The 11,468-nt window shown below is 45.7% G+C and overlaps 1 protein-coding gene across 3 annotated transcripts in view; it reads left to right on the forward strand.

The window, feature by feature from the left end:
• The window catches only part of Vangl2 (VANGL planar cell polarity protein 2), a 28,778-nt gene extending 20,201 nt beyond the window's left edge, over positions 1 to 8,577 (forward strand). For all 3 annotated transcript variants that reach the window (XM_058574100.1, XM_046429096.1, XM_046429097.1), the window contains 2 exons: positions 3,774 to 4,005; positions 5,030 to 8,577. In XM_058574100.1, coding sequence (XP_058430083.1) covers positions 3,774 to 4,005; positions 5,030 to 5,290 — 493 coding nt within the window. In that variant the 3' untranslated portion in view covers positions 5,291 to 8,577. The remainder of the gene's footprint in view (positions 1 to 3,773; positions 4,006 to 5,029) is intronic.
• The last annotated feature ends 2,891 nt before the right edge of the window (positions 8,578 to 11,468 follow it).

The raw sequence follows: 11,468 nt of genomic DNA on the forward strand, positions 1-11,468 counted from the left end.
TGTCCTTAGTGCTGCTCTAACAGGTTACCATAAACTAGCAACTAAAAGCAACCTGTTTATCATCTCCTGTTCCGTGGGTCAGGTTCAGGCTTGCTGGACCATCTTCTTAGGTCTCAAGGCTGAAATCAAACCTCACTCTGAGCCTGGGCTTCTCCTCCAAGCTCACTGACTTTTCTTTTCTTGGTAGTACCAGGGCTGCACCCAGGGACACTCTGCCACTGAACCTCATCCCAAGCCCTTTTTAATTTTTATTTTGAGACAGGATCTCTCTAAGTTTCCCAAGGTGGCCTGGAACTTGTGATCCTCCTGCCTCATCATCCCGAGTAGCTGGAATTACATGCATGTACCACCCCACCCGGTGCTCACTGACTTTGGCAGAATCACCTCCTTCCTTGTCCTGCCACCCTACAGGCAGTTTCGAGCATGACAGTTGGCTTTTCCAGTGGGAGGAGTCTCTGACTTCTTTTGCCACCAGCGGGAGAAAACTGCTTCTGAAGAACTCATGTGATTAGATCACGCGTAACAGGATAATCTTATTTTAAAGTTAGCAAACATGGCCCTTGAATTACATCTGCAAAATGTTCTGAGGTTAAGCGGGGTGTGGTGATGCATGCCTGTAATCCAATGACTCAGGAGGCTAAGGCAGGAGGATCAAAGTTTGAGGCCAGCCTGGGCAACGTGGTACCACCCTATCAAAATAAAAAATAAAAGAGTTGGGGATGTAGTTCTGTGGTAGAGTGCTCCTGGATTTAACCTCCATTCTTGAAAAAAATACCGAGATGATTGAATAATGAAGGAGTGGAACTCCAGGGAGCATTTTTGCATTCTGCCTACTACAGTGGGAAAGTGACTTATAAAGATGTGAACCTTATCCGAAACAGCAGGCTGGCTATGCTTCTATCAATAGATCTTGAAGGCTTAGCAGATGGGGCTTTTTTGCCTGCAAAAATAAGGTTCTTGTGTCTATATTTTGGTAAACTCTTTTTTTTTTTTTTTTTGTGGTGCTGGGGATTGAATCTAAGCTCTTGTACATGCTAGGCAAACTCTGTTACTGAGACACTTCCCCAGCCTGGTAAATTTTTAAATGCTATCCTCACCTGTCCCTTTTCCCTAATGTGAACTTCAATCATGCCTGAAGAAACTTTCTCTCTGCCTGCTGCCGTCAGGTCCCACCTGGGTCTGGTGGGGGAGGAGCAGAGAGCCTCGGACCATTCATTCTACCCTCCATCCCTTCTCCCACATCATCTCCAGACTTCAAGAAGGGGAGGCAGCCCTTGCTCTGTCCTTACAAATGAAGCTGGTGTCCCCTGGAGTAGAATAAAGATCACCAACTCCATTCCTCTGACATTCCTGCATGAGTTCGGTTGTCTCAGAAATGGCCCTCCTAGGGTCATTTCTAGGAGAGGGAGGGGCAAGTGCTGGGGAGTGATATTGGCATACTGTTTGCATGTATGAATATGGACTACCGATCCCATCATTATGTGCAACTAGAATGCACCTATTAAAAGATGGGTGGGGGAAGGAATGGCCCTTCTTCTACCCCTTTGCCTTCTGCCCCGACTAGGGTCTTTGGATCTCATGTGCTGCCACCACCATTCTTGGCACATAGGGGCCCTTTTCTTCTCCCATTACCTTGCTTGGAACCGAGAGACAGCTTTTTGCTTTGCGTTCCTGAGATAGAGAGGTTCTTTTAAAAAAGAACTTGCTGAAGAACTCCAGGAAAGCAAAGAAGCAGCAGAAATTGTAGGTCTGCACAGTGTGCACGTAACTAGCCTAGGGTCCAGCCTCGGCTCATTGAAGGTTCCAGGTCCCTGGGTTCTGGTTACTGGGCCATAGGCCTCCTTTCCTTGTCCTGCTCTTAGGCCACATGGGTTTTTATTGTTTTTTGGACTTCAGAGAATTGTATTACTTAGCCTTATTAGCTTTTAACGTATTGTCATCTTAGGTTTCTTTACAGTCCTTTATTCTATTTTCCCTCTTCCCTAATCCCTATCCTCAGTCTCTCCATGGTAGGCACTCACTAGTGTGTCTGATTTCCTTAAAACCTGTATATATTCAGTACAACTTGATTTTTGTATGCTTTTTGTATAAATTGACTTTCCCCCTACTTATCCTTTTTAAAAATTTTTTTTATTATTAGTTGTTCAAAACATTACAAAGCTCTTGACATATCATATTTCATACATTTGATTCAAGCGGATTATGAACTCCCATTTTTACCCCATATACATATTGCAGATTCACATCGGTTACACATCCACTTTTTTCCCCCTACTTCTCCTTTAACACTATAGTTTTGAGACTTATCCATTATTGGCTATACACCCTGTTTGTTGCATAGTGTTTCATAGAATTTTCCCAATGTACTACACAAAATTTGGATTATAGTCCTTTTCTATTTTGACAGTCTGCCACGCGACTAGTGCTGACTTCATGAAAGAAGGTTCCGTTCATAAGTAATTGCTAGGGAGTTTTAAATTTAAAGAGACAAGACTCTCATTACCTTTAATACCCGTTCCTGGACGGCTTCTCCTAGCTCCCGCCTCCAGCTACCTAATGCGGTGGCGAAGTTTACAGAAGAGACTAGCGAGAGAGGGAGAGCGCGCCAGGGAGTGGGCTTTTATTGGGGAACAAAGAATTCCAGGGAAAAATCCCATCCAATGAAGGTTAAGGGGGGCAGCATCCCAAGGTCAGGGGCGATGATTGGGTCTTGGGGCAGTGGCCAGACATGCCTCTGCACGGACAAGCCCTCGGACCTGGAGAAGGGTGGGGAAGGCTCTGACACAGCTGTGTCTAAGCGCCTCTCACCCAGCCAGGGAGGTAACTCAAATCACATACAAGGATGGCTTCCCACAACAGAGAAATAGTATCTTACTTAATTTTCATCTTTCTGAGCCAGTGCCTTCTTTATGTATATTTTAATCTCTCAGGCCTCTTGTGAATTGTCTGTTCATCTCTTTTGCCCATTTTTCTAAAGAGTTCTTGCCTTTTTCTTCTTAATTTATAGAAAATTATTTGCATATTCTAGATGTCAGTCCTTTGTTGGTTTTTAAATGCTGCATACATGACCCACACCCATCCGAGGTTACTTAATCTTGCCCATGCCATTGTGGCTGAATAGAAATTTGTCATTTTAAATTAGTAATATCAGGCTGGGGATGTGGCTCAAGTGGTAGTGCGCTCGCCTGGCATGCATGGGGCGCTGGGTTCGATCTTCAGCACCACATAAAAATAAAATAAAGATGTTGTGTCCACCGAAAACAATAATAATAATAAATATTAAAAAATTCTCTCTCTTTAAAAAAAAATTAGTAATATCTATTACTTTTTTTTTTCCTTTTGTGGTGCTGAGGATTGAACCCAGGGCCTTGTGCATGCGAGGCAAGCACTCTACCACCTGAGCCGTATCCCCAGCCCAGTAATATCTGTTACTTTTTCACATGATTAAGTGTGGTGTGTGGAGGGTGGTCCTATTTAGGAAGGCTTTTCCTAGGATTTGACGGGATGCTTGTTCTTTCCTGTAACATGATTCATAGTTGTCTCTCTGAGTTTGCCACTAGATTTGTCCTCTGACTCGCTGGGCTGTGGCCCCTGAGCTCTGGTTGTTTCTTGCCCTTGGTGGCAGAAAGCCCCCCATTCCCCAGCCCTGTGGAGCTTGTGCTGCTTCAGGGAGGGCACAAAAGCCTGACCTTGCTCAGGCCCTGGTGGTTGAAGCCAGTGGAGAGGGAAAAGATGTAAGGCGGGCATCTGGTCTCCACCCTCTGGTCCCCCAGGCTCGTCGTAGCCGTGGAGGAGGCCTTCACTCACATCAAGCGACTGCAGGAGGAGGAGCAGAAGAACCCAAGGGAGGTGATGGATCCCCGGGAGGCAGCCCAGGCCATCTTTGCATCCATGGCTCGTGCCATGCAGAAGTACCTTCGGACCACCAAGCAGCAGCCTTACCACACCATGGAGAGTATCCTGCAGCACCTGGAATTCTGCATCACTCACGACATGACCCCCAAGGTGGGCCCGCGGCTCCTAGTGTCCTTCCTCTCTCCCCAGCTTCTGGTCCTCTTCCTGTCCACCTTCACTTTCTTTTGTTGTTGTTGTTTTTTTTTTTTTTTTGCAGTATTAGGGATTAAACCCAGGGGTGCTCTATCACTGAGCTCTACTATAGCCCCAGTCCTTTTTACTTTTTAGTTTGAGACAGGGTCTTGCTAAGTTGCTGAGGGTAGACTTAAACTTGTGATTCTTCTGCCTCAGTCTCTCATGTTGCTCAGATTGCAAGCATGAGACCCCACACTCAGCCTCCCTTTATTCCCTTATTTCTCACCTCATTCTACCCCCCTCTCTCTCCCTTTCTCTCTCTCTCTCTCTCTCGTCTCTGCCTCCTCCTCCTTATCATCTCTTTTCTCATCCCTACCTCATCTACCCTGTCTGCATGGAGTAAAGTCCTTAGGTAGATGAAGCAAAGGTGGACTTCAGAACAAATTGGGGGAAGACAGACCTGTTTCTCATTTTTATAAGGACTCTGGAATTTCCAGATGCAGAGTCCCACCTTTACCCGTGACCCCTTTCACCTCCCAGATGGTCTTTGACTTGTGCTCTTTTTCAGCCATTGTCCACCACACAACTCAATTGCCAGTTTCCTAGATTGGCTTTCCCTGAGCTGCTCTTCATGAACAGGGGACTAAAGATGTAACCTGTCCCCTGCTAGCTCCCTCGTACTGCAGACCTGCTCGGTGCTGATTGTACAAGATATATGGGAGGGAGGGAAGGAATAACGAGGGAGGGCTTGTCCAGATCACAGCACAGAGGACGGGGTCAGGGGACCCAAGTTCAGTCCTGACTCTGTGGAGCCATATCATTTCTATGGGTGCTGTCTTTTTTATCCATCAATCAATTCTGCTCTGACATTCCAAGATATTAGTTCGTACGCAGCGTGAGCCTGGAGACATGCTGGGTGTTTTTGGAAGCTGTGCCCAGGAGATGAAGGACAGTGGGAGGGTGAGACAGATTCCTAGGCAGTCTCTTTTCCCCTCCTCAGGCTTTCCTGGAGCGGTATCTGGCAGCTGGACCCACCATCCAGTACCACAAGGAACGCTGGCCGGCCAAACAGTGGACACTGGTGAGCGAGGAGCCGGTGACCAATGGGCTTAAGGATGGCATCGTTTTCCTCTTAAAACGCCAGGACTTCAGCCTGGTGGTCAGCACCAAGAAGGTGCCCTTCTTCAAACTCTCCGAGGAATTTGTGGATCCCAAGTCACACAAGTTTGTCATGAGGCTGCAATCGGAGACCTCAGTGTGATCATGCAACTGCAGGGGAGTGGGAGACTCGGGGGCTTCTGCGGGGCCGGAGAGGGGCTTGGTTCTCAGGCCCAGCCACGTTCCCGCTGCCCTTTTCCCTCTTGCTCTTGTTTTTTTACTTGAATTAACTCACCCCTCGCCCTGCCTCCTTCCCTCTTCCTTATTTTGCCCACGTGAACCTGGAGAGATCATCCTGCTGTTAACAGTACCTGGGAACCCCCCTCCCCCCCACTTTTATATCCCTCCAGGCCCTGCAGGAATCAGTGCCTCATCTCCTCCTTTTCCCTAGATGTTGGTCCCTTCTGAAAGGGCCCAGGCCCTCTTGATTGTCCCTTCCCTTCCCACGCCCCCACTCACAAGCCCAAGTTCTTCTAGCTGTTCTCTCCAGTGGCCCATGACAGGTTTTTCTCCAGGGGTATGGCTTTGACCCCAGAGAGCCACAGTGCCAAACTCCTCTAGGGCAGTGGGTGTCTCCCCCCCCCTGCCCCTTCACCCCACTCATAACAAACCCAGAGTTCTTGGACAGGGATGCTCCTGCCACAGAACCCAAGAGTTAGGAGCCTCCCTGTAGTGTTATTTGCTCCAGCTACGCCCCCCCCCCCCCACCATCCACATATATTTAGAGCAAGGGAAAATCCCGTCCTTTACCTGGAAGTCTCCACCTGCCAGTCCTGATTGTATGATCTGATTGTACGATCACACGTGACCACAGGCAGACTGAGGTGGAAGGCCTCTGACCCCTTCACCAGGGCCCTGGGGGAAAGTCCAGTGGCCTTAGGATAGATCCTTGAGGTCAGAGAGACACTTGTCACTGACCCCTGCCCTCTCTACCTGCCATGACCTTCATTCTGACTCTTCTCAATGAAGGACAGACTCCTAAACAGACTTACTGGCGAACAGTCCCTGACCAACACCGTGGTCTCAACAGATGCTTTGCTTCTCTGCACCAGCCGCCCCAATCCTGCTGACTTCTCTTGGCTCCGAGACCTGTTGCCCCATCTGTTTTTGGGGAGGAGCCTGCAGCTCCTCCTTGTTCCCTGCCTTAAGTCCAGTTCTTTGCCTCAGGGGTCTCTTTTCCATGGCCTTCCAGGGTCCCCCCTCTCCTGTTCTCCTCTGGTTCTCTGGGCACTGTATTGGGGTGAGAGACCAGGATTACTGCCTTTTGTGGGTACATAACCCCTCACCCCATTTTAGCTTCCATCACCTTTGCACCAAATCTGAATTCTCTCAATAGTTTAGGTCTCATTGTGAGCAAAATTCACTGGCACTCTAATGCATATTTTCAGAGTAAATTTGAGCTTATAAATGAGATACCATCAATGATGTACCAAGGGGAATAGAAGTAGGAAGCGCCTAATTTAGATATCCTTCTAGGATCCACATAGAGAACTGTTCTTATGGCCAAGTCGGAGCATGCCCCTGGGCCCATTCTTTAAGTAACGCACAATTCTCCTGGATAGGCCCCTCTCTTCCCTGGGAAATTTGCCGGTACTTTCTTTGTAAAGCACATTCTGGGATAAGATGCCCGTTCAGCTCTCACCTGGGAGGCTTTGTCTCTGTTGTGATAACCTAGTGATTGGAATTTCTCCTGTCCTTTCTGAAAAGGCACATCTCTCTACCTACCATGTAGCTGGTTTGTCAGTCAGGGCTTTTCTTGTCCCTTGTCCCCAGCAGGGGGCCTCTAGATGAGCACTGAGCTGGGGCTGGGGTCCTCGGATAGGCCCATGTGAAATATATGCTGTCCTGGGGGTCCTGGGAGAGGTATCTTATATTAAAGTAAAATCTGGTTTCAGAGGAGTCCCTCTGGGTCACATAAATACCTCACTGTCCTGGAGAACAAGACCCGGATGGTGACTGGGGTCATTGCCTTTGTGGGCAACAGCAGGGCGTATGTCGTGTGGTTTGGGTGCGTGGCTAGGGTGGATGGAAGGAAATTGTTTGTGATCATAGTTGCTGCCCTAAGTTAGGGACAGGGGGAGTGTTTATTTTAAGAACCTGCCATGTTTTTAATCACTGTGATTTTTTCATTCCTTTTTCCTAAAACAAAAAGAGAAACCATTCCTCCCGCCCCCCCACCCCCCAACTCTTTCTCTAAGCACTAAGGGCTGTGACTGAGAATGGTAGTGTTTTGGTCCTTTGCGTCAGAACTGTGGTATCTTTGTCTTTTTTTGGTTATTATTATTAATATTTTTTTTTAAATGTCAGGATGAATTGTCAAGTGTATGGCTGTGCGTGTGTCCTTCTTCTCCCGTATGGGAATTGTCTTCATGCTGTGAACTGCTGGGGGATGGGCAGCTGGTCCCTATGCGCAGTTTTCCATTCTTCCTGGGTTTTCCATTCTTCCTGGGAGGGGGTGTGCCCACGTGGGGCAGCTCTGCTCCATCCCCACAGGGGATGCTGGGATACTGTGCTGGGCATCTCCAGTGCCGTTGTTTCTATGACGACGGGCATCCTAGCTGCTCCCCAGCACACCTACTTGGCCTTCCTTTTCATGGCCTTGGAATGCTTTCCCCCCTCCCCAGCACACCAGGACACTGTGCCTCGGTCCTTCACCTACCTCGCCACTCTGCCACTGTCCCCATTGGTTCCCTTCTCCTTCAGTGGTATTTTTGTCTCTCATTTATTCTTGTTTATGTCCCTATAGTCTCTCACTTTTTCCTTGCCATCCCCCTCCATTTCAGCCCTTAATTGTCGGCTTCCCCAGCCCACTCAGCATTCCCATGGCAAACCCTGGTGAAGCACCGGTGATGAGACGTTGGATCCCTGGAAGCTTCTCATCCGAGACATGTTCCCAGGGTTTGTGTTTCTCTTCTCTGCTGGGCCCAGATGAGCTCCCTTTCTCCTTTGTGGTGTCTGTCGGTCTGTCTTCTCTCCTCTGCCCTCCCCTTGGGGCAGTATCTGCTGTTGGACTAAGTCCTGGTGTGTGACTGTTGTGATTTTGTTCTCTGCGCAAAAGGAAGGGGCTTCTTGAGTCTCTTTCAAGTGAGATTGTAAATGTAGAATTTTCCACTGTTGGATCTAGATTTTTTCCTTTTCTTTTCTTTCTTTCTTTTTTTCTTTTTCTTTTTCTTTTTTTTTGGGTTACAGAGCTGAGACATTGTGCATGCATGTAGAAAATTGTAAAATGTAAATTTTTTTTTTAATATATAAAAAGCTTTGTTTTTACAGTTTGCAGTGGATCTAAACATTATGGCAATTTTAGGGATTTTTTTCTTAAACATAGGAAACTAAAACTGTATAAATTTTTTTTTATATATAAAATAAAGACATTTGACTTTTGTGGGGGCATTCTGTTGCTTTTCTTCTTTTTTTTTTTTCCATAGGCATGGGAGCAAAAGAGGGCCCCCGGCCAGAGTATGAATGGATCCTTGTTAGGGAGCGAGTGGGCAGCAGGGGGCAGTATGGGCTCCATATTGCTCCACAGGGCTTCAGCTGTTGAGAGAAATGAGAAAATAAAAAAAGGACATTGCTGGTCTGAACCCGGATTTGTAGGAGAGCGAAATGTGAGGACTCCTTTGCTCTGAGGGATGGTTGTCGGGAGCATCTCTCTGGGTGCCTCCTCTGGAGCATGCTTGGTGTCTAGTTGACGGGTAGGAGTAGAGTTTCTAAGATGTCTTCTTTCCAAAAAAGAAGATGCCATAGGAGTTTCAAGGAATAGTTGGTGATTTCAGTTGTTAGCAACAGCTTCTCACATTTCATTGATGAAACTCTCCCCAAAGTTTATCTCATTTTACTTTATTTTACAATTAGGACATTTTCTATTCTTTTCACCCCTTATTGTTCAGAAGATAGTCTTGCATCATATGTGAAATAACATACTATCGCTCAAACTGTTTAAAGGCAAAGCACCTTTGGTGAAGCTGATCCGCAGCCCAGAGCTCTCTGCTTATAGGATCTTGCTTCCTGGTTTTACATTAATTTCTGAAAATCAGAAATATATCCCAAAATGTTATAGGTGTTGTAAAAACAAAACAAAACAAAACAAAAAACCTTGTTCAATATTATAGTTTTAGAAGCATAGTGTGTATGTGTATATATATGTATGTAAGTGTGTATATATCTATATTGTTTAGTTCTGGATGAGTATTGAACTCACGGGTCCTCTACCACTGAGCTACATCCTCAACCTTTTTTATTTTTTACTTTGAGACAGGTCTCACTTGCCAAGGCTGACCTTAAACTTGCCATTCTCCTGCCTTAGACTGCCAGACTGTGCCACCATGCCTGGTTATATTTTCTTTAAGAAATGAAAAACTAAGAAAAGAATGTTACTTAGCCTTATTGGTACATTGAAAAAATGCTGTGATAAACTGGGCTTTTACAGCAAGAAATTCCTGTCTTAGCCTGAATGTTTTCACTTGTTACTTCTTTTACTGCTGCTCTTCATTCTTTCCCACATTTCATGGTAGAGGATTGGTGTAGTCTTTATTATTTTTATTTTCTTAATACTTAGTTACTGCTTACCATGTACCAGATAATGTCCTCATGGTGTAGCCTTTAAAGCATCGTTAATGTGCAAATCCAGTATCGGTTGATTTCTTCTCAAAAGGCATTCTACCCTGACAGATAGCCCAGAGGTTTTGTTCTCACAAATACTCTAGCCATAAAAGAAAAATCGATAGAGCATAAATGAATCCAACTAATAGGAGAAAAAAATCCGTTGAGTTTTGGAATTTTTTTATTAGATGGGTCCAGGATTGTGAAACCTAAACCTCCTACTATAAACAGGAAGCTGAATGTGAGTCCTTCCAGGTTATATTGTCCATTTACTCTGTAGGTCCAGAAAGCGACTGACCTCTGAGGCCCATATTTATCAGTCATAGAGCCAATGCTTGAAGGTTCAACAATAATATCATAAATTATTCCTCTGGTGATGAGGAAGTAAGACACCCCCCACCAGAGTGTACAGTACTGTTGCATGTGGCTGACAGCACATGCAACCCAGGGCCCTTCTTCAACATCTGAGCCCTAAGAGTGAAACTTGTTACATTTTCATGTTGATGGTGTCAGGATACTATTTTTATTTCTTAAGAGATGGGGTCTTGCTGTGTTGCCCAGGCTGGCCTTAAACTCTTGGGTTCCAGCATTCCTCCCACCTCAGCCTCCCAAGTAGCTGGGACTGTAGGTGTGTAAGATGGCCTTTCTTTTATTTCTAAACGTGTAGACTTTGTTTATTTGTCAACCTTGGTGCTTATGATTCAGCTCTCGATTCATCGTCATCAAGAGACCAGGGCCCTTTTCCCAGCATTAGCCAGATATGATATTCTCTATGATTTTGAACAAAATGCTTAGCACCTAAACAGTTTTCAGGGTTAAAACCAAGCCAACCTAAACTTTCCTGTCTGGAGTGGATTTATTTACCGGATTTAGTTCTCTTCACTCTACTCCTGGCCAGGCTTTGAGGATGTGAAGTCAAGAGACTTGGTCCTCATAGTGGAGGAAGACCCGGTATACAGGAGGCACCAGCCCAGATAACCTCACGTGAGGTTGCTTGATGTGTGTGCTCATGGGTGGATCGCGGATGAGCTCTGGCTGATTCCAAGGAGTGTGGGGGACTCTCCTCCTTCAAGAGATTGAGGGAGTTTAAAAGTCAAGAGAGGGTAGCAGAATCTCCTTGAGATAAGTATTGCAGTTATATGTACCAGTTCTTCACATGTAGTTGTTGCTTAGTGAACAAAATCATTGAATGAATAATGGATTAAACTAACAATACAATATGCGCATATAAACAAGATCACATACTTGCTTATTCTGTCTTTAAAAAACTGTACTCAAGTCTCTCAAGTGAAAACAAAAACACTTCCCTTGAAACTGCACCCCCCATGCTCACAGCTTACCTTTTTTTGTAGCTAGTTTTGTGTAAGAATCATTTCATTTTCTGTTTTCAGTAAACCTCAAAATCAACTTTTGATTTATTGTGACAAAATTTCTACCCACCTTGCCTTTGAAACAAAAATTTTTTTTTTTGATACCAGGTATTGAACCCAGGGGTGCTTAACCACTGAGCCACATCCCCAGCCCTTTTTTATGTTTTATTTAGAGACAGGGTCTCACTTAGTTGCTTAGGGCCTTGCCAAATTGCCTAGACTGGCTTTGAACTTGCAATCCTTCTGCCTCAGCCTCCCAAGTAGTTGGGATTACACGTGTGTGGCACTGTTCCTGACCCTTTGAAATAATTC

Source organism: Marmota monax, unplaced genomic scaffold (assembly GCF_021218885.2).
Source record: "Marmota monax isolate L192 unplaced genomic scaffold, Marmota_monax_Labrador192_F-V1.1 WCK01_AAM20220418_F8-fsc00145, whole genome shotgun sequence".
Taxonomy (NCBI): Eukaryota; Metazoa; Chordata; class Mammalia; order Rodentia; family Sciuridae; genus Marmota; species Marmota monax.